Here is a 23,844-nt window from a genome sequence, read left to right as displayed (position 1 = left end):
CCCCATCCTTGAACAAATCTATAGTTACCTGATCCTCTTCAGCTGCTTTCCTCCTTTTCATAGTTTAAAATGCTTTCTTAACCTCGTCCTTCGTCACTGGCAGAACGTCTGACTGTTTTTCCCTACCGCCAATCTCATTATTGTCCTGATTACTTTAGCTACTGCAGAGATCAGTGTAAAATACTTCAGCTACTTTAACTACCTCGCATATATTCGTGATGGCGTTGCCCGCCTTGACCCTAAGCGCCTACATCTGATTTTCGCCTCTGCCCAATTTCTTCTTCATTGCTTCACCCCGTTGTTTACAGCATTTTCAATTTTCGCCATGCTATACTTTCTTATATCGGCCACATGAGACTGTTGATTATTTTGATATCTCTGCGAATTCTATCAGGTCTGTTGGATTGGAAGCTTTAAGAATTTGCTATTTTTCAATCAAATCTTCCGTCTCCTTAGACAGCTTTCTGTTATCCTCTCTAACTGTCCTACCGCCTAAATCTATAGCGCACTCAGCAATTATATATCTGATATTGGTATTTGCTTCTAGACTAATGTCGTCTTCCTCGGTTAGAGCTGAATATCTATTCTGTGGCGGGATCCTGAACTCTCCCCCTCACCGCTAATCCGTCGCTTGACTTCTTTCTTACTAATCTGTTTCGTTCTCTCTATAGATTAGACTAATTCGAGACCGTACCACATTGTGGTTATTGCATCGCACTTTTCCGATTACCTCTACATCCTGTGTAGTGACGGGATTAGAACACAATGAAATAAGTTTCATTTTTAGTCTCCCCGTTAAGACATTTCCATGTCCGCTTCCAGTTCTTCGGTTCGTTGAAGAAGGTATTCATGATTCTTAAGTTATTGCACTCTGGAAACCCAACTAGTAATCCCCCCCCCCCCCTGCTATTTCTAAAACAAATGCCATAGTCACCCACTGCGACTGCTTTTTCCATACGTTCGCATTTAAGTCGTCCATTCGTACAGTGTACTGCGTCTTTACGTTCCTCATTGTCGATTCTACATGTTTGTAGAAGCTTTCAACTGCCTGGTAATTATGACATGTAGGTGCGCAGGCCTGTACAATCTTCAGTTTGCACCGCTTAATAAGCTTAATTACGATGTCTGCCACCCTCTAATTACCTCGGTAGAATTGATCTATATTACCAGCTATATACTTTTTAAAAAAGAAGCCTACCCTTAGTTTTCGCCTGTCCGGAAAAATCTCTATAACACAGTACTTACCCGTCCTTTAGTACAAGCTTTTGGCCTCCTAACCTCACTAAGCCCTATGGCTTCCCATTTATTACCATCTAGCTCCTCTAACAGCACTGCTAAACTAGTTTCGCTAGATATGGTTCTAGCGTTACACGTTTCCAGGATCAGTTTACAATGGCGGCCTGTCCAGAGAAGAGAGGTAGCGGTCAGTTACTGCACCAGGGCGGCCTACTCCTGCTCTCGTTAGGGAGTGCGTTTCTGGAGGTGTCCAGGTCGCACCCCTAACCAATTTACGTAATTCCATGGACACAAGGATTTTTTTTTCATCCGATGGAGAATTGAGCAGCACCGGGATTCGAATCACGGTCTTCTTCCATGCGAGGCAGAATTTTTGCCTCTATGCCACGCTGCATAAGGTAAACGCGTACAACTCCCCAAAACTTCCGAACCCTTATAAGCCGCGCGCTTGTCTCCCCGGATCAAGCAACTCCGCATTGAGGACAGCTCTCACACTCTGCGTTCCTAAGACACCGCACCCGACAACGTCATCCGCGGCGTTATATACAGCGCAGTGAAATCCCAAATGTACGACCTGCTAGGCTCATGGCCCCCGAGCGGGCATCCGCACGGATCTTAAGTCTGGCCTCTGCCACCGCTACGGCCAGGCCCACCCAGGAGAGCCAACAAACTGCGTCCCCTGCTGCGTCCTTTGTAAGGAGGCCCGTATCACGGGGTCGCACCCGGGCAGGCTGACGTTTTACCGGCACGGCGCGTCATCACCCCCAGCTTGCTCCAAGCAGCCGACTTCCCCACCAGCGGCTCCCACCGAGCCCATCCTCAGGACCTCTCGGCTTTCTAACCCCAGCGCTTCTGTGCTTCCCGCAGTAAAGCGTCCGCAAGCCGTCATCGCTATATCTTCCCACCTCTGCCCAAGTTGGAAATTTTTAATTCCCCCGCCCCATCGCCAACTCCACTAAGAACACACTGGTAAGCTGGAAATCGCAATATCATACGCCAGACCCCAAACGAACGGCCCTCAAGGCCACTATCGCCTTTCGCTGCTCATGCTCCTTCTCCAGCTACCGCGCATCTGCAGCCACCGCCGGCGCCAGCTGAGGAGCCGATGAACACGGCGCCGTAGCGTTATCGCGCGCCTCCTGTACCACACGTTGCCCCCAGCACAAGCTCCGAAAGCCTTCAATCAATGCTATCGATGTTGTTTGCCAAACAGCCTCCTTCTGAGAGTCGTATGAGCAACGCACCATGATGCGCTTCGCGCAGCTTGAAGAGCGTGTTGCCAGTATTGACACCTGTGTGGCCGCTATCGAATCCCACCTAACCGCCCTAGATTCGAGAACGGTGAGCTAGAGGCCTGCCAGAGCGCGACTGTGGCCGCCGTGGCTCACCTCACGCTTCCTCCCCACACGTCCTGGGAGTGGTCCCAAACCCTTCCTAGGGCCTCACCATCCATCATTCCCAGACAATTCCCGCCCCTTAATCTCTGGCGGCGGAACAGTCGGGCTTCCGTGGCAAATGCAGCTCCAACTCCAGACAGTCCTTCCCGACACTCTCTTCTCCGTCCTAGCAGTCCAGGAACCCTTAACTCGCATGAAACTGCGCGCTTACGCCTCCTTTCATCCTTCTGACACACACTCAAATGTTATCAGCTTGGTGCAGTGCAACCTTGCTGCCGTGCTGCGCCAACTGGAAGTTTTGGACTATTCTCTCTCCACTTAGAAATCATCACTAGTATATTATTTAGCGCAAAGCGAAAGAAAGACAAGATGTCATCTCGCTTTGCGCTAAATAATACACTCGTGATGTCAGAACACCAACTGGCCCAAGAAATACCTCTCTCTAGAAATGATTTCCCGTCGTCGCACTTAGGCAAGCTTCGTTACTCTTACTGTGCATAGCCCTCTGAATCCCCTTCAACCCCTCTCCTCCTCGTTCATTGTAAAGCACTTTCTTGTGCTGGCCACAATGCATTAGTCGTTTTAGGCAACTTCAGTGCTCACACACCAGCAGGGGTTACTCTCAAAACACCAACAAGGGCAACTCACTTTGAAATTCATCCATAATGAGTGTATTTCGGTGCTTAATGACTTCGCTCACCCCACCAAGATCAGATCTAGTGTATAATGATACCAATCCAGAGCTTTCCTTCTCCAAAATTATTTACAATCTGACCTGCAGTTATACAGGAGTCTCCCTTGGTAGCGATGACTATATCATATGTACCACTTTCCCACTCCCATCCCTTGCTTCCACCTCTGCTCGTCTGACCCAGGCACTTCATAAGGACCGACAAGGTTGACGACTGGGCAAGTTGGTAATGGTTCATACTTAACCAGCCAAAGGACGAGACACAGGAAAGAAGAGGACCGCTTTGCTTCACTCGTCTTTCTACTTCCTCTGCTCTCATCACCGAACTTTCTGCCAGGACTGAGACCCTTCTGGTAGACGTCCGCCATCCAACATCCACACTCCCTGCAGCACCACACACCACTACTGCAGACAGCCGTCTGCTGCACCTGTGCGAGGCCCATCATGGTTTCCACCGCCGCTGGCAGGCACAGAAATACAATCGCCGCATGCTTCTTCGTTCGGCCCAGCTTGCGTCCGGTATGGAGGAGTACAGTTCTTTCCGTCTACGGCGACAGTTGCACCAGACCTGCCACCACATGGCGGGCAACCTGGGCCTTCGCGACATTTGGTCGCTTTTCAGGGTGCTGCGAGACTTATGCACACCAAAGCGCCCAAGCGCAACGATATCTCCCATCTCTTTCGCTCTTCCCCACTCACCGATATAGAGCTTCTGGAAGCCTTACTGGACCGCTACTTCTGCACTGACCCCCTTACACCTCTTCCTGCTTACCTATAGGATCCCACAATCTCAACCTTGATGCGAACATCTCCCTGGGTAACATACGTGCGGCACTATAGACGCTCCGAACCACTTCAGCCCTGGGTGCAGGACGCGTCAGTAACAAGGTACTCCGTAACCTAGATGCCTCCCCTTTAGAAGTCATTACTGACCTCAATACACACTAGCAAGCTTGACACATAGAGGTGTCCTTTACCAAAAGCAATCAAACTTATTGCCTTGGAACACCTCCGCCCCATCTCTGCCACCTCCTGCCTCGGCAAGCTCTTCGAGCATGTCATCCTTGTAACATAATTGGATGACCATGACTTGATCTGGTCCGGGTTCGTATTTGTACCCCAAATGGCAACCCATGATGTTATGCTTCAGCATTGTGATAATGTTTTGCACCCCTCGCACAAAAGAGCTCTGGAACCGTTTTTGCGCTGGACCTTACTAAAGGATTCAATAATGTACCCCACACAGCCTTTCTGGGAAGGCAGGTTTTAACTTAAGGTCGTACTGAAGGTAATAACCTCAACCAATAGTACATCTCCGGAATTCTTACAAGCATACGACTAATTCCCAAGTGGCCGGCTGACAGTTCGTCGTGACAGGCGCTCAAGATGTCAGGCCGTAGATACGTAGGTACTACGAGTAGGGCTGTCTCTTTTGAGCTTTTAAAATTGCGCCCATAAAAAATCCACTTCATAAAGCATATGGCTGTAAGCCATGACAAAAAACAAGCGGTACCCGATCACAGCGTCCTTCCAGATACTCGATGAGTGGCGCTAGCTTCGGGTCCATGCGTTGAAGGTCAGCCATATGGGATTGGGTAATGGCCGCAATAAAGGGGAAATCAGCAGCGTTTTCTACTACAGTGGAGTCCAAGGATGCGCATGAAAAGCAATCCGCATCTTGGTGTTTATGTCCCAACCTATTATTATCAGTAACATTATACTCTTGAAGACGGAGGCTCAACGATCTGAGCTTCCAACGGGTCTTAAAGGCTTGTCATCCAGCACAACGAATGGTGGTCGCAGACATTACGAAAGAGTCGTCGAAACAGATATGGCCGGAACTTGGTGATGGCCCAGATTACCGCAAGATACTACTTCTCCTTGGTCGAATAATTCGCCTCCGATGGGGACATTGCTCGGCTCGCGTAGGCCATAACTCGACCTACATCGTCTTGCCACTCGATGAATACCGCCCCCAGGCCGAAGTTGCTGGAATCAATGGGTACGTCGGTTGGGGCGTCTTCATCGAAATGGGCGAGTATTGGGGGACTGTGCAGGCGACTTCGGAGCTCTTTGAAGGCTTGTTCTTGATGTCTTTCTCACAGAAATGGGGTCTTCTCTAGTTAACAATATCGGTGGTTCAGCTATCTTCGAGACATTTTGGACGAAGCGTCGGTAGTAAGAGCGAAAACCCATCGCCGAAGTGCCTTTTTGTCGGTGTGACGGGCAAAACATGACACTGCGGCAGTCTTATCAGAATCATGTAGAACGCCCTGGGCACTGACAAGGCCTAGAAAGAAAATTTTCTTGAATGCAGAATGGCATTTCTCGGGCTTTATCGTTAGTTGTGCGCCTTTGAGTACTTGAAGCACAATGCGCAACTGGTCCAGATGTTGCTCTAAAGTAGGCAAACAAATTACATAATCTAAGTAAACCAAGCACGACTGCCACTTCAGACCTGATAAAACCGTGTGCATCATACACTGAACAGGACCGGTGAGGAACAAAGACCAAATGGAATTACCTTAAGCTTATATACGCCATCGGGCGTCACAAATGCAGTCTTCCCTCGGTTTCTCTGATCCACCTCTATTTGCCAGTATCCGCCTGCGAGGTCTAATGAGTAGAAGTACCTGGCGCCACGTAGCCGGTCGAGGGCATCGCCAATCGTGGGGGACAGATAGACATTCTTTCTGGTAACATTATTTAATTTTCAGTAATCGACACAGAATGTCAAGGTACCATCTTTCGTTTTAACAAGGACCACTGGCGACGCCTGTGGGCTTGTCTAAGCCTGGATCACGCCGTCCGCAAGCATTACGGTACGGTACGGGCGTTGGCATACCGACAACGTGGTTTCATCGGTGATGATACGATGCTTGGCGAAAGGAGTACGACCGATCTTGTAGCCCGTGGCACAGCAGTCTGCGAAATCACAGGAACCGAGAGAAGATTCCTCTGATCGGGCCTCACGTCTGGGCTAATACTAACGGTTTGAAGGGCATGGCAAGGAGCGGCCTCTTTTTGAGGGCTGGCCCCGGCAGTGCATAAATGAGGCAAGGCAGTAACATTCTGAAGAACAGCCGTCTCCTTGGCGAGGTGCCGCATATTCTTAGCCAAATTAGTCAGAAGGACAGTAGTACGACCGTTGTAGAGATGAACGAGTCCTCGAGCGAAGGCTATCTCATTCACGCGCAGTATCGGGAGCTGCCCATCCGCGATGCCATCGTAGCCGTAAAAGAAGTCACGCCTCACAAGAACCAGAATACTAGACCATGCTGACACCGTGACCTACCTCATCGTAGACTATACACTAAACGTTGAGCCACGGATCCTCGTTTTCAGTGCGCTCCATGGCCCGTTTGTCGGAAACGTCACACGCGCTTTTTGGAGGTCAATGACAGCGCCGTTGGTGTGCAGGACGTCTAGGCCTAGAATCAAGTCCTTCGGACACTCGAGAAGTACGACGAATTCTCCGACATACAGAAAGCCCCGGATGCCAAGTCGCGTAGTGCACTTTCCAGCAGAAGTTATCAAGTGACTCGCCGCCGTGCGAGATTTCGGGCCGGACCAGTGCGTCAAAACACTTCGATACTCGAGCAAGCTCATGGCTCAGCACTGAATAATCGGCGCCAGTGTCGAGTAACGCGGTAACATCCACTCCATCAATCATTACGTATAAATCGGAGGTAGCACGTCAGGTACTGTCGCTACTTGACACCAGCGAAATCTCGTCGAATCGGCTTGACAATGACGAAGGATCTTCACATTTCCCTACATCAGTGACCCTGAATCCGAAGATCGCTGGTATAAGTTTTACCGGCGAGGGCTGGGAGAGCGGCGTCGGGGCTAGAAGGGACTTGGCAAACGGTAGTCCGTGGGGGCGGAGACCGACGCCGGAGGTGATGGGATACTGTCGCGCAGCAAGCTGGCTTGCGATCTCAGTAGGCCGTTCGCCATTCTGAGGGCAGGGGTCATATCCCGTGCAAAATCCTGCAGGCTGACGTGGCGTACAGGCACGCCCGGTAGAGGGAACCTTCTTCACCGCAATAATAGCAGAGGGGCCGACGGTACCTAGCCCGCCATACTTGACTCTTACGGGTCGCTGGTAGGTTGGCGGAGGGGCACTGTTGGAGCTACGGCGCTGATACCGCTGTCCAGCCTGGGAGAGTTATGTAGGACGGATGCGTAGGTGCATCTCGCGTCGAACTGGTGGGGAACGTCAGGCGCTTGCTCAGGTGCCATACTCACCTCGTCCCGGACGACTTCAGCCAGTTAGGGAATAGATGGCGTTTTGCAAGGCATCTGGAGGGCTTGCAGTTCCTCTCGCACGACAGAACGGATGGGGTTGCGTACTGCATCCATGTCTCTGCCTACATGTATAAGGAGTGCATCGGACTCAATAGCGCTCACGTCACGGTTGTATTGACGTGCTCGGTGTTGCAGAGTTCTCTCCATGGTGGCAGCCGCACTAAGAAACTCTGCCACAGCGCGCGGTGGGCTGCGGACCAGGTCCGCGCAACGTTCTTGCTTGACGCCACGCATCAGGTGGCGGAACTCTCTTCAGGCATTCGTGGGTCTGCGGGCTTGAAAAGATGTGTTATGTCCTCAAATAACATGCGCACGCTCTCGTTTTTGCGCGACTGCTCGAGTGTAGCGCAGCTTCTGCTCTCTCTCGGCGGTCGACACTAGAAAACGTGGCTTTCAAGGTACTACAGTAGTCTTCCCAGGATGGAAAAGAAGGCTCATGGTTTTCAAACCATGTTGGTGCAGACTGAAAGAGCGAAGTACACGTTGTGGAGATTACGCTCATCGGTCCACCGTTGTAACGAGCAACACTAGTAGGTCCCAAGCCAGTCGTCGGCGTCCTCGAACACATCGCCATTAAAATACGGAGATGTTCACTGCAACGACACAGGATGTGCTGGGAAGCCTGCTCTCGCTTGTCGTAGCCCGTTCTACGGCCGTCTGAGGCTGCGACGTCCTGGTAGCGGCCGGAAGGGGACCGCATTCCGGAGACTCTCCACGTAGGCGATGGCCGAGGCGCTGATATACCGTGGTGAGCACCGTAGAGACAGGTAGGTTATACAGGACTGGAATCGTACCCGGCATAAACTTCACCATATTTGTAACGTGACGTTACACAGAAAGCACTCTGGCACCGAGAAACACCAGCAACAAGTCAGGTCAGCACGAGACGAAGCACAGTTTTACTTCGTCGTCTTTTCGCAATCGCCCGTGTTATTCTCCGTCGTCTTGTGTGAATGACATGTGTCAGTATTACAAAGACTAATAAGAAAGAAGGCACGGCAAAGAAAGTGGCACTTTATCACAAAGGAAAGAAAAAAATGCGCGTACCCGCGGCGCTTTTCCACTCCAAAACAACACCCGTGAGAACAGCACAAAGAGACTAGTGGATGGCTACAGAAAAGTATGCAGGAAAAGTGCGTTTAAAGCCCGCGCAGAATTTCTGTACAACATCAGCCTTAAGCAATGGACTGTTATAAAATATAAGCACAACAAACTAAATACAGAATAGCGTCACAATAGTGTAATCGCGATGAAACCTACTCGCTGGCAGAGTGACAAAAGTATTACAGGCAGTCTACTGTACATGACTAAAAGCAGTAGATGGCCTCAAACGTTTATATCACAAATATTTGGCAGCGCTTTTCCGGACACAACGAGAATGTTTCAGCCATAACAAAGAACTAGGCATATAAAAATTTTATTTACGAACAGTCTTTGTGAATATACAGTAAGGTAAACATATTTAGCAAAACGATTCCAAATCCACAATAAACGCTTCTTGTGGTTCCAAATAAATGATTGGGTTCTAGTACGTGTAAGAGACTAATAAATGCTGTGTTTTAAACTGTAGGTTTTGAGAGTTATATTTGTAAAAATGTTCTTAAGAAAGACACGACCGAAAAACAAACAGTGGCTGCACGGTGAAAGGGCATCACAGCTGATATTCTGTTATTAAAATATAATCATAAACTTCATTACAGAGTTTTACCAGCATTACATCATGGTCTACCAAAGCCGCAGTGGGTTTGAAGGGCGGGCCGACAGGCAGCGGTAGCAAACTCTAATGTCTGACAACCATAGTATCCTTTGAAATATATTAAGCAGGGACATGCATGAAAAAGACTGACAGCAATTTGCAAAAACAACAAACAAACAGACAAGCCATGTAATCTGAGCTGATATAAAATGTGAGGTAGCCCTTCTAGTACATAGTAACCAAGGCAAAAAGCACCGGTAATCGACTGCAGTAACAATTCATAATAAAGCAATAAACGGAACATGATATATTCCCATATCAGAAGAGTACAAAACACCAAATCAAAGAGAATTACATTCTTCGTGCTACCTTCTACACGCCAGTAGTTCTGAATTTATGCAGTTATGTATGATAGAGATCAAGTTTAAAAAAGGTTGGAGGCTAAAGGATTGAAGGTTAATACGACGAAGGATTTGCTTTATTTAAACATTGTTTTTGTGCGAAAGGCAGTTTCTAGCAGTTCATTGAGACAGGATAGTATGTAGAAACCGCGGGTGCGCTGACCGTGTCTTGCAGAGCTGCGAGGGCCCGGGTGACGGCGTTTAGGTCGGGGGCAACGCGAAGTACAATATTCGAATTTATGCTTGTGTGACCAGAAATGTTTGGCATGACCGTTTCTATAAGAAGGGAGCAAACATTTATGCACCTTCATGCTTTGAAAAGGTCAGTTCCGGCACGTAATTCAAAATCATTGCTAATAATTTTCAAAATAGGTAAAAGTATGGAATTTATTCTATTTCCCCATCGAAACGCGTAGTGACCAAACACCGTTATTCCATAACAGAGCATGCTATAACCCAGGGCATGTAAATTCATTTTACGAATGGACAGTGGCATGCAATATTTAATATTTTATAAGGTTCCTGAAACAGCACGAAGCTTTGAGCATAGATAAGCCAAATCGGATTTCCAGGCGAAGTCACTGTCAAAGAAGACACCCAGGTATTTTACACAAGAAACATAAGAAACAGGCAAACAGCTACAAGGAGAGCAAGAATAAGGGTGGAACCAGTAGTGGAAGGTTGAAGCCACGTTTCTTCAAGGGATTGTGGAAACAAATAAGCTTCGTTTTGGAGACATTTAATTTACTTGCATTTTTATCGAACTCGTTCATGACACTAATTGTTGCATCTTGCAAACGGGAGATTGCATCTGAAAAACGGGAATCTTGCGACAGGATAACAGTGTCGTCAGCGTACTGAAAAGCCCAGGTAAGAATAGCAGCGGCAAGGTCATTGACGTATAGATTAAAGAGAAGTTGATTTAATGCTAATCCCCGGAGTACTCCGGCTTTAATTGAGATTATATTAACCATACTGATAAATAAAGACGTACTGAGTTCCATTTTATAAACAGTTGCTGAGAAGCTTTAGAAAAGGCCCAGAAAACAATATAAAGAGAGCTTTGTGAATAAAAGGCTGTGGCATACATTATCGAAAGATTTGCTAACATCAAGAAAGAGAGCGCATACAACCAGGTTAGCTTGAAAAGCTGAATTTATAAGGTACGAAATATCTTCCATGATAACCTGCGTGCTTTTGCCTGGTATAATGCCGTACTGTGCATTTTAAATAATGTTATTAGCATCAAGACGCTTGGACATGACTAGCAGCAGATGTTTTTTTAGTAATTGAGAGATACAAGGCTAAAATTAAATTGGCCAATAATTTCCGTAATTGTTTCGTGCACCTCCCTTGAATAGAGGAGTTACTCTGGCGTTTTTTTTTTTCATTTCTGAAGGGATAACACCACTAATGTTAAAAGCACACACTTAACAGCACCAAACGTTCTGCGTAACTCGTCTAAAGAAGTTTCGTCTACGCGATGTGATTTATTAGATTTTAAATCGAAAATGATTGAACTGAGATCATGAAAATGGGATGCTTAGATGCAACCCAGTGGATGTATGATAAGCTATCATTAAAGTAGAGTGGAAGCAAACGTCGCTAAGCCGCCTGACGGGTGGTCACACCGTTATTTTCTCTGCCGCGAAACGGCTCGAGCGTCCGCTCTTTAAGTATGTTTCTCTATGTTATATGTGACAGTGAAATATGTGGCAGTGAAAGAAACAGGCGAAGCTATGAAATTTCGGCTCGCTTGAAAAATCCATGATAAGAGATCAGGTTGTTCTCGCTACTAATAATTCGAAGATATGAAGAAACCGCTGCGAGAAAAGGATCTTAACTTAGAGACGGTGGTCTCAGCGTATGATAGAATGCTGCTTGGTGAAATGACACACTGCAGTAAGGCACTACGCTCACAAACGTGATCATGACCGAAAAACTTTTCGATGTCGACAATGAAATAGGGCTCATACGCAAACACTCTGCCCGACAAATCTGTATGTTATGCTTGCAAGAAGCCGAATTCTTTTATCATATGCTGTAAACGCTGCCAGAGCGGACAGGTAGATAAAGTAAATGAACATAAGATCGAGTACGGGCTCGACGTTTTAGATATCGCCGTGCGGGACATCAGTGACGGGACCGGTGCAGTCTGGACTATCAGCGGAAACATACACGAACAGGAAAATATAGTCAAAGTGGACAGAGATTTGCGACGCACTAACAAACCCTCGTTACTCGCGCTTTTTGAGGAAGCGAAGGAAACGAAGATTGCTGCGGAAGTTTCGGCGACCGGTTTAGGCGCTGCATTACTTAAAATATAGAAGGTGAGTGGCGCAAATTGACGTACGCATCAATGGCCCTACCAGATTCCTAAACCAGCTATTCGCAAATATAAACGGAAACGCTTACGGTACTGTTCGCATGAGAAACGTACCATCATTTGGTTAATGTCCGCAAGGTGCTGATCAAGACTGACCATAAGGCCTTACCTGCAATCTACAAAAACAGCATTACAGACATGCCTCCACGACTGCAGCGTTTTTTTATTAAGCTGCTCAGTTCAGTTCAGTCGTTCAGTCGTGTCCGACTCTTCGTGACCCTATGGACCATGTCACGCCACGCTTTCCGGTCTCTCACTATCTTCCTAACATCACATAACTACATCTGCAGTGCCTCGAGGATGCCATCTAACCATCGCGTTCGCTGCCTACCCCTACTCCGGCGACCCTCAACCTTTCCCAACATCATATCTTTCTCCAGCGACTCCTCTCTTCTCATCAGATGACCAAAGTAGCTGAGCTTTAACTTTAGAATTTGACCCTCCAATGAGCAGTCAGGGTTTATGGTCGACAATATTGACTGATTTGATCTTCTGGCAGTCCAAGGAACTCTCAAGAGTCTTCGCCAGCACCACAATTCAAACGCGTCAATTCTTCGGCGGTCAGCCTTTTTCACAGTCCAACTCTCGCATCCATACATCACAACTGGAAAGACCATAGCACGATTTATACGGATCTTGGTTGGCAGACTAATGTCTCTGCCCTTTACTAGGCGGTCAAGGCTAACCATTGCTCTCTTTCCCAGAAGCAGGCGTCTCCTAATTTTATGGCTGCAGTCTCCTTCCGAGGTAATCTTGGAGCCCAAGAATACAATATCTGTCACAGCTTCCACTTCTTGTCCATCGATGCTCCAGGACTTGATAGGGCAAGACGCCATGATCTTTGTCTTTTTAATGTTCAGTTTAAACCCAAACTTCTCACTCTTTTCTTGTACGCGCATCAGAAGTCTCATGAGTTCCACTTCACTTTCTGCCATTAAAGTGGTATCATCAGCATATCTAAGGTTGTTGATACGTTTTCCAGCAATCTTCACTCCAGCTGAAGACTCGTCCAGACCGGCCTTCCTCATGATGCACTCTGCATATAGGTTAAATAGGCAGGGCGACAGTATGCAGCCTTGCCTCACTCCTTTCTCAATCGGAAACCAATCAGTAAGACCATGCCCAGTTCTGACTGTGGCCTCTGGTCCTTCATACAGGGTTCCTGAGGAGACAGATGAGGTGAATTGGAACTCCCATCTCTTGGAGAGCTTGCCACAATCTGCTGTGATCTACGCAGTCAAATGCTTTCGCATAATCAATAAAGCAGAAGTAGATGGGTTAATGGAACACTCGTGCTTTTTCCATGATCCAGCGAAGATTGGCAATTTGGTCTCTAGTTCCTCTGCCCTTGCGAAACCCAGCTTGCACGTTCGGAAGCTCCCGATCCGCATACTGCTGAAGCCTTCCTTGGAGGATTTTCAACATCACCTTGCTAGCATGCGAAACAAGCGCGATCGTGCGGTAGTTGGAACAATCTTTGGCACTGCCTTTCTTTGGAATGGGGATTTAAACTGACCTCCTCCAATCCTGTGGCCACTGCAGGGTTGTCCAAATCTTCTGACATAATGTACGCAGAATGTTAACAGCGTTGTCATGATTGAGGTTTTGAAGCAACTCAGCTGGAATGCCATCAGTTCCGCTAGCTTTGTTCTTAGCAAGGCTGGCTAAGGCCCATTCAACTTCACTCTTCAGGATGCCCGGCTCGAGATCAGTAATCACAACCGTCTTATGTTGGGTTTGCACATTCGGGTCCTTCTTGTACAGTTCTTCTGTGTATTCCTGCCACTTCTTTATCTCTGAGGCTTCAGTGAGGTCCTTGCCTCGTTTATCCTTTATCACGCCCAGCTTAGCACAGAAGCTTCCTTTGATATCTTTGATTGCCTTATACAGAGCTCTTGTGATCCTTAATTGGCTGTTGTCCTCAACTGCTTTGCATTGTATGTTCAGGAAGGCATTCTTATCTCTCCTTGCTATTTTCTGAAAATGCGCATTGAGAACCTTACATCTTTCTCTTTCCCCCATAACTTTTGCCATCCTCCTTTCCTCAGCTATTTGCAAAGCCTCTTCAGATAACCAGTTTGCTTTCTTGAATTTCTTTTGATTTGGAACTACCTTAGTAGCAACTTCTTGTATTATATCACGAATATCAGTCCACATCTCTTCGGGCTCTCTGTCTTCTAGACCTAATTCTTGAAATTGATTCCTCACTTCCACAGCATATTCTAATGGAATTTGATCCAGATCATACCTGAAAGGCCTTCTAGTTTTCTGCGTTTACCGCAATCGAAGCTTAATTTTGGCAACAAGAAGCTGATGATCGGTGCCACAATCGGCCCCAGGCCTTGTTTTTACTGCTTGTATGGAGCTTCTCCATCTCTGCCGGCAAAGAATATAATCTATCTGATTCCTGTACAGACCGTCCGGTGAAGTCCATGCGTACAGGCGCCTCTTGTGCTGTTGAAAATGAGTATTCGCTATGGTCAGGTTGTTTTCTTGACAAAACTCTACTAGCCTCTGCCCAGCTTCATTTGGCTCGCCAAGACCGAACTTGCCTATAATTCCGGATTTTTCTTCACTCCCTACCTTAGCATTCCAGTCTCCTATGAGAAAAACGACGCCTGATGATGGGGTGCGGTCTAAAAGGCATTGTAGGTCCGCATAAAATCTCTTAATGTCAGCTTAAGCTGCTACAATGTGATATACATCGCAGTACGTTAATGACAAGGACGTGTTGCTGGCGGTCATGTCGCGTGAACCGGTGCTAACTTCGGCGTCGAGCGAGCCATCGGAAGTAGACAGCGGCATCCATGCCGTACAGGTAGTCTCCAGCATCGTAAGCATCCCAATGAAAGAGCGTCTGCAAAAGGAAAGCAGGATTAACCGCTCTTAAGTGACGTGAGACGGCGAATTTCAAGAGGGGCTATCCCCGACGGTAAACTGAAGCCTTTTGTCGGAAAGCTGTCTTTGGTAGGAATACCGCTCATGGGCTGTAAAGATAGCATACCTAAAGCTATTAGAGCGGAAATTGTTTAACGAATTTTTGCGATGGGCACCTCGGCCTCAATAAATACAAAGCCAGAGCGTGGAGTTCGGTATTCTGGTCTAGACCCCGGATAGGTCGTGGTAATACGTAGGAATTACCCTATTCCAGTTTGGCGGAGCCACCTATGTCGCGGTGTATGATGCCAAGTCTACTTTCTCTGCAATCGAGCAGCTGAGAGGCACAACAGCAAAAGAGTTAATAGCCGCAATATCGGCGATGTTTTCACGCTATGGCATCCCGGCGCAAGTAAGTACTGACAAAGAGCCCAATTTCAAAGTTTTCATTGCGAGTTTCGTTTATTTGCGCATAAGTACGACTTCTAGCACACCACATCGAGTTAAAAGTTTCCAAGATTAAACAGGCGGACATAAATGGAGTTCGATAGTTAAGCGCATCCTCAAGAAGACTAAAGAATCACGCTGTGCCTTTTGGCTAGGTCTGAGACTATTGTTCTTCTTCCTTAGAATATGGCCGCTCTCCGGGCGAACAGCAGCAAGGCCGACCCCTCCACACTTCCCTAACTTAATACAGCGACAATCCAGAAGTCCCAGTTGGAGTTCTTCATTGCCATCCTTCGATGGGAACTGTACTACAAGCGCTCAAAGAGGGCAGTTCATTCATTTCATGCTGAAGGAGACAACTGGTCAAAGGTAGCGACATTAATCGAGAGTGCAGCACCGAGGTCGTACGTAGTGAAGACAAAACCAGCGGCTCTTGGGCGAAACAGGCAACACTTGCTGCACATTCACGGAAAAAATGAAAGTATTCAGAAAAACCAGGACGACGACAGCCTAGGAGAGCAGTCTCACAGCAGCAAAGACAAGGATATGGGCAGCACACAAAGACAGACAAACCATGATGCATCCGATGCCCGCAGCTCATGGGAGATGTCGGGACGTCAATATTCCGCAAGAACAATCGCCAAGGCATAGCAAAAGCGTTGAAGAACACGAAAAAGCTACGCATGAAACAGATGTCACATGGTCCGGCTTACGAAAATCGACCAGGCAACGTGCGGAACCTCGAATACTTAACTATCACTGCCGTTTTCGCCAAGTATTCTAACCTTTTTTCTTTTGTCCAAAAGAGATTTATCAGATAGCAGCTTAGCTTCCCGATAACGGCGGGCCTCATCTTTCCCTCCTTCGATCCCTTTCGCCTTTCGATTCTTGGTCTTTAAAAGGCGAGAAATAAATCGTCGACGACGGCAGTTCTTTGTCGGCGCAGCAGCTTGCTGCAAAGCGTGCCTATTCCTTTTATCTTCTCGTTACACCACGCACAATAACAGACTGGAATAACCTGCCCATAATACATCGCTACTCAAAACAACCTTTGCAACAAAACGCTGTGTAATCGCCAATTTAATATTACTTATTGATATATTGTGCGCTTTTTTGGTATTATTTGTTATCAACTGTATTCTGTGAATTTCATTTGGTAAAGCGTTACTGTTGTATTTCTGCTTTATATGTTCCTGTGCCCACTTATATTAGTCTCGCAAGAGGATCTTTAGGGTTTTTGGAAATAAAATAATAAATAAGTAGGAAATCATAGCGATGATTTGCTTATATTGACTCGGCGTATTCCTCATGTTCACTCTCCACTTATCGCAAGCACGTGCTTCCTCAAGGTGAGGAAAACGAGCTATGATGTTGGCCCTACATAGCGCGCCGCCGCTCTGTGATCCTCGATGAGGTTGATCGGGACCTTTCTGCGTGACAATGTCCCATAATTTCAAATATATTTGATCTTATATATTTCTTCTTGTGCTTCTGCATTTTTAATCATAAGCAGTATGTGGTTCATTGTCCATTGCATTCTGTTGCGCAATCGATATACTCGTTTAAAATCTGCTTTCCTGAATTTAGTTGTTTCGTCATATTCCTTCCCTTTGTAAAGCTTCTGTGTTATTATATAGACATAGATTTTCAATCAACGAATCTGTTACTACACACCTTTTCTCAGGGAGCCAAAAACGTTTGCTGGTTCTAGAAGTTGACGGCTCATTTTCTAAAAAATGGCTTCAGTAGTTGCCTCATCGCGTAGCACCGGCCGTAGCCACTTGTTGAGCCGAGCAGCCGAGCAGGTGGTGCGCCGTCGCCTAGCCACCGCTTCAGCCGAGCTCCGCCAGATACCGGCCCCGTCGGCGCGCCGCCACCTAGTAACCTAGGTTTTAACCTGTCATATAGATTAGGTGGAAAGGCGGTAGAGCAGCGCCTCCCCGGTTTGATGTATGCAGACGATATTGTGCTGCTAGCTGAGTGTCTGGAAGAATTGCAAACTCTAGTTAAGTATTGCGGAGACGAAGGGGACGCTCTAGGCTTCAGTTTCAGAGCAGTTAAGTCGGGTCTAATGATTTTCAACGGCTGAACTGATCAGGGTCTTGAAATACAAGGCAATGAAATACCTAGAGTAGCTGAATATAAATATCTGGGGGTATGGCTAAAGGAAGGATTGGCATACATTGGAAAGCATGAGCAATCACTTAAGGCCAAAGGGCGAAAGAATGCCGGGATAATGAAGCATAAGGCATTGTGGGGATAGAATAGGAATGAGGTTTTGAGGGGTATTTGGAAAGGAATTATGGTGCCCGGACTTAATTTCGGAAACGCGGTTTTATGCCTAAAATCAGAGGTACAGTCGACATTAGAAATAAATCAGAGATCCGTTGGACGATTAGCACTATGTGCCCACGGCAAAACTACAAATGCGGCGGTACAGGGAGATATGGGCTGGGCATCTTTCGAAGTACGGGAAGCTCAGAGTAAAATATTATATGAGGAACGCCTGAGGAAATTGGACAGTAACAGATGGGCAGCTAAAGTATTTAAATACTTTTACCTAAAAAGCGTTGACTCACAATGGAGGAAAAGAACTAGGAAACTAACTAGTAAGTATGCTAGTAACAAGGACGGAGAAATGAAGAGCATTAAGCAACAGGTGAAAAACACAGAAGGTAAAAATTAAATAAATTCGATGGAAAAGAAACAGAGTGTGGAATTATACCGTAAGTGGAAAATGCAGATCAGGAAGGAAGATTTCTTTGATAACTCAAGAGGCAGTGCCCTACTTTTTGAAGCTAGATCAGGGTGCCTTAGAACACGCAGCTACAAAAAGAAATTTAACAATGGAGATGACACATATGCTGTATGTGGAAACTCCAGTGAAACAATTGACCATATTATACTCGAATGTAATGGTATTCATCCGGAAGTTGATGCAGGCGCAGTAACTGTTCCTGAAGCTCTGGGGTTTAGAGATACCAGTGGCTGGGTGAATAAAGCGGCGGTGGAAACTAGCAAAAAACGGCTGGAAGATTGGTGGCTTAAAAGCAGAGGAGTGACATAATGTTAGTAATGTAGAAACAAAAATTTAATAAATAGAATGATGGTTTAGTTAAACAATCTAATTCAATAATTAAGATATAGAGAGAAAAATGAGCATGATAGCTACTGCTACCACCCCGTTTCAAAGGGGACGCTCCTATATTCCATCCATCCATCCATCCGCGCGCTGCAGCGGCGCCGCTTCCGCACCGAACAGATAGTGCGCCGTTGCTTCGGCCTCGCCATGACTGCTTTGCTATGCGGGCTGCTAAAGGGAGGCGTCGGCGACAAGCTTCGGCAAGAAAGCGTGGGAACAAGAAAGTCGGGGAGTAGCTTACACCTCGTGATGCAAATAACATCTTTGCAGACTGAACATAGTATAAATCAAGCGGAAACAATATCGGATTACTTCACGGACCGGGTTGCGTATTCATTGACATAAATAAAAGCGAAAGAGAACAGTCGTAGCCAATGTGTGTCATGTGTTACTCTATAGACAGACTATCGAACCACACCGCAGGTGAACATACAGGCACAGCCATGCGACCATTGCTAAGGCAATTTACCCGGCTTAAACAGAGCTAAGCCACTGCCAATTTTTGTTACAGATACGTGGAACTAATGAAAACCGTCCTGTTACCAGGATACAAGTACATCCTTACAACCTTTAAACACGAAGACTACAGCCATACAGGTGAGGCTATTCACCGGTTGTGCCATGAAGGACATGCTGGAAGAGAGCGGCTTACTTTACAGATGTAAGCCTTGGTCACGATGCTTTCATGGCCGCAGTCACTCGACAGACGTGAGAACTAGCTGAGCCGGCCGTGCATGGTAATCTCAATGGCGAACTGCGGCTCGCGACTCGCACGTTCGTGTCGGCGGAACGCATCTACTCAGAGGCGATAGAAGAATGCTTGGCCATCATCTACAAACTCCGAAGGTTGAATGCCTACCTTCGTATACCTTAAACTTTGGAAGGACGATGTAGGCCACATGACCTTAAGCTGACTTAGAAGTCGATGTCGAAAAAAAAAGAGAATATGATAGGGTTTTAATGTGTTTAAAAGCTATTTGCATGATTTAGTTGTTTCTTGCCATTATTGCTATGCCAAGGAATTTATCCTCATACAACTGGACTGCCAAACGTTTGAAATCTCTTGCCCCCATCTCTGTAGAATTGTTAAAATGGCATGCGTAAAGTGTCCTATGTCAAATCAATCACCCTCTTAAAACTCGGGGAATTGTTCAATATGCAGGACAATTATTGACGCATGTTTGCATGTTTGATGCAATTACATGTTTCAAGTTCCGATTAAGACGTGACGACAGCCATAAACATCGGTTTAAGACACGCTCTTGCTACGCTACGCTGACAGAATTACTTGAAGGTTAGGCTTTGTAAAAGACTCGAATTATGCAGTTTTCTCTCTAAAATGAGCGAATGGGGTGAGATTGCCCACATTGCGTCTTGAGCAGTAATCATGACTTTGATTGTAGCTCAAAACGTCGAAAGCCAGGCGAAGAAGGATTTATACGCGTGCATGACTATTTTACAGAATAGTTACTTATAAGAGGTTTACGACACAACGCTGATTTTTGCAATGAGAGGGCAGACGTCTAGCTAAGATGCGAAATGTAATGAATTTGACAAAACTAATATTAGTGTTTCCGACTGAAAAAACAGCAGTGACCAGCGGCATGTTTGATCCCTGTTTCTTTATTTAGCTGGGTTTTCTGAATCAGAGTGAGTTTCAGTTTTCCAAGAGAGCATTTTCACATGACATGGTTTAAATTTGACGCATTTGGACTTGCCTTAAAAAGACACCATTATGAATTTTTTTTCTGTAAGGAGCTGCGAAAAAGCACCTTTAATGTAACAATGGCTGACATAATCAATTAGGTTACCTACAGGCCTGTAGCAGCTGAATATTCAGATCCTAAAATTGCTTTCATGCTTCTCGCAATTTAGCTGACGTTTTTTTTCACCCTGAAACATCCTGCACTGGTCAGGCACTGCTGCTGAAAATGAAGCCACCTCTTTATGCTTTGAAATTAGCTTCTGAAATGAAGAATATAAAAGCAGTTGTTCCTTGACTATAAGAAAAATATTGACAACTTTTGCCAGCAGATAAATGTATTCTCTAATAACTGCCTATGCTCCATTATCATTTGTGATTTCTGCGATCTTTATTACCAAAACGACGACCACAGGCTATAAAATCGCTTCCACGTTTAGGTCGGCTATTGAAAGTGGCGTTCTTTTCCAGGACCTCCGTACAACGTAGATGACTCCGACGTCATGAACCTATTTGGTAAGGCTCCTTTAGAGTTTAGTGCTAAGTTGGGCTGGTTGGTTGATTATTCTTTTCCGCGTTTCTAAGATAAGTTACCATAATCGTACATTGATAAGGCTCCTCTCACTATTTCTTATAGCCATCATTCGGAACAAAATTATTTTCAGGGCTACTAACGACAATTGCCATTTTGAAGTCCCTGAGACAAATACGAATAAATCAAATGCTTCAGTTCTTGCTGCCCAAAAATAATTTCGTTACAATAAAAGAACCTTTATTAACGTATTTTGAACTGAACTTTGCGTTAGGATTAAAAATCGAGGGTCCTTGGAGCACTCCAGAAGTACATGGGTGCCTGCAGCTATTTTACCGAACTCGTGTCAATGGTCCCACAATGGCGCTTTTCCATGGAGTCGAGAAGGTGATATTCCCTCACGGCAGGTCTATGTTTCAGTTGCAGTACGATATCCGTGGTCGTCCGAACTCCTATCCGCTTCGCATTCTTGAACTTGCGAAAAAGAGCTTGTTCATTTAGCAGGAGTGCAGCTCAAATTTAACCGATGCCTTCTCCGTGGTCTTTAGTGCCTCGTACACAGCTGCAACTAATTTCAGTTAAGGCTTCTTGTAACAGCTGGGCGGGTTGTTAACAGTTCGTGAAGAGACACTCCACGATTAGTTCGCTGCTTAGGTACAAATGATTTATCCCGGTATTGGCCGCCGTGTGATCTGAAGAATGCAATATTAAGTACGTTTCGACTGTCAACAACTCCCACAGGACTCGCAGCTCGTGCGTGGTGACCGCTACATGAATTACCGATATTTACCGCTGCAGCAAAACACTGACACAGGACTGCAGTTATTTACTGATTGTGGCTCTGGAAAAGTGCATTATACCGAATTAGTCAAATTGAACGCAACATGTATACCATTTGTAACTGTTCGTAAATTGTATTGGCCAGCTTTTTTTAACGTCTCTGCCGCGTCTCTAACCGGCTGCTGGGAACTGCCGCATAACCAGAAATGTTCGAGCAAGATAAGCAGGACGAGGGGAGGATACCGACGGAGTATTTATTTATTGAGTTTTTATTTAATTCATTATCTTCCGGGCCCGAGAGCATTGCAGAGGGGAGTGGGGTAGAAACATGAAAGTAAAAAACAAAAACAGCAGTAAAATAAACATATATAACAAACATAAGTGCGGTTCACGCCGAAAAAAGCGAAAAGGTTATATCAATATTGAGAAGGAACCTAATAATATAATGGCATAGAGTAAAATGAAATGAAGAAACCAGATAAGTGTACATAACGTAAGCAGAACTATTGGAAACAAAGAAACAAACGACAAGAAAAAATACACTCGACGGAGTATTATGCGCTTGCAAAAATAACTTAGAACACCCATTTTTAAAGACTGCAGGGAAAAGAAAATGATGTAAAGAAAAAAAACGGTGACAATACAACACTATCTGGCGTTTATGGCGCTAGCAGCTTAGTTATTGCAGCTTGAACATCAGGTTATCAGATATTTTGACAATAGATCGGGGAAGGTGATTCTAAATTGCTGACGTGCTGAGGATGAATGAATTGTAGAAATGGTTGGTGTGTCATCAAGGAACATAACCTTATGACTATGGGCAATGAGAGCTGAAACGTAACAAGATGGGGTTATCAATTTTTTTTAAGCATAGGATTCTAGTGATATATCTGATGAAGCAGGCAAAGCCGGAATATATGTCGACGCTGTGATAGCACTGGTAATGATAAGCTTGCTTTCATTGCACTGACGCTAGAGTTACGATGATAGAGAGAATGAAGCGATCTTCCCGGTTCTGTACAGATTCTAGTTGATGGATGAGCAGCTCTTGACTGGGATCCCTAATAGATGCAGCATATTCTAGTTTAGTACGAACTAAACATTTGTGTAGTATTAATGCTATAGGACTAGAAGAAGGCTAGAAGGACTTATATGACTAGAAGAAGTAGTAAGGGAAGTTCTATCCACTCAAGTGCAAAAAAGGAAGAAAACAAGCACGTGACCATAGATTGATAAACATACAATTGGGAAAGAAGATAAGCGTGTAGTGCACCTCACATATAACAGATTTGAAAATGAAACGACATCAAAGATACCAAATGTGTATTGAGCTTGGCTGGGTTATACCCGACGTAACATTTCTCATTTTCCAATGTTTATTGCTATCAAGAAGAGGTCACATGGTTGTTTTCTTGTTTTTTTAGCAACCTGAATGGAATAAACTTCGGTTTGTAGACGGCGCGTAAAGGCTTCGATCTTCTTTTAACCCTGTGCTTGCCAAACAAAGCATCGACTGCGTCCTTTGTTATGCCAAATAAACTGGTTTCTGGTAAAATTTAATTTTGTTGCTGTGGCGTCTGAATGAGCTTTGAAGCGCCTAGACATTCAGTATCAGAGAACCAAATTTTGAAAACGGCCTTAATAATTGCATTATCTTATATTGCAGGTGAAAATTCCACTTTGACAAAAGTGTCCGAATTGGTGAATGACGTCACCGTTGCTGGCATCGCAAGGCTGCATGAAGTCACATGGTACATGGAAGGATAGCTAAACAGCAAGCCAGCGCTTATAAAACTATAGCGTTCTTTCGTTCGACATGACACCCTACTCTCTACTTGAATGTATTGGCCATTAGTCGGGTGCCTCATAAGTTGGGGTGTAGTTCATCTTGGCCAGGTGCACCTAGGGGTCAATTTGGATTTCTATGTAGTGAATGACTTCAACGTGTTCATGACTGACTTCTATGTATAACAAAATTAGTTTACAATAAATGCGTTTTGGGTGCTGCTAGGATTCGTGACTGGTACACGTGAATTTAGTGTTTGTAAACCTAGGTAGGATAGTTGTCAGTGTGAGTTTCGCGTCTTTCTTGTTGGCATGAACATTGTGTACGAGCATCTGCATGGCCTAAATCATGTGTTCTCCGGTGCTATGCTTTAAGTCATTAGCACAGCTGCGAATGATGAAATGGGTGATGTGCTGTGGTGGTACGGCTTTGAGTTTCCTCATGTCATCAGTGTTGGCGC

The 23,844-nt window shown here is 45.7% G+C and overlaps 1 protein-coding gene across 2 annotated transcripts in view; it reads left to right on the top strand.

The window, feature by feature from the left end:
• LOC146177782 (thiopurine S-methyltransferase-like) overlaps positions 1–23,611 on the top strand; it is a 172,494-nt gene extending 148,883 nt beyond the window's left edge. For both annotated transcript variants that reach the window (XM_084581550.1, XM_084581551.1), the window contains exons 8-10: positions 19,096–19,181; positions 20,758–20,802; positions 23,265–23,611. In XM_084581550.1, coding sequence (XP_084437676.1) covers positions 19,096–19,181; positions 20,758–20,802; positions 23,265–23,365 — 232 coding nt within the window. In that variant the 3' untranslated portion in view covers positions 23,366–23,611. The remainder of the gene's footprint in view (positions 1–19,095; positions 19,182–20,757; positions 20,803–23,264) is intronic.
• Positions 23,612–23,844: the final 233 nt, after the last annotated feature.

This window comes from Amblyomma maculatum, chromosome 10 (genome assembly GCF_055883805.1).
Source record: "Amblyomma maculatum isolate TAMU_Amacu chromosome 10, ASM5588380v1, whole genome shotgun sequence".
Lineage (NCBI taxonomy): Eukaryota > Metazoa > Arthropoda > Arachnida > Ixodida > Ixodidae > Amblyomma > Amblyomma maculatum.
This window is presented reverse-complemented; position numbering and strand designations above follow the sequence as displayed.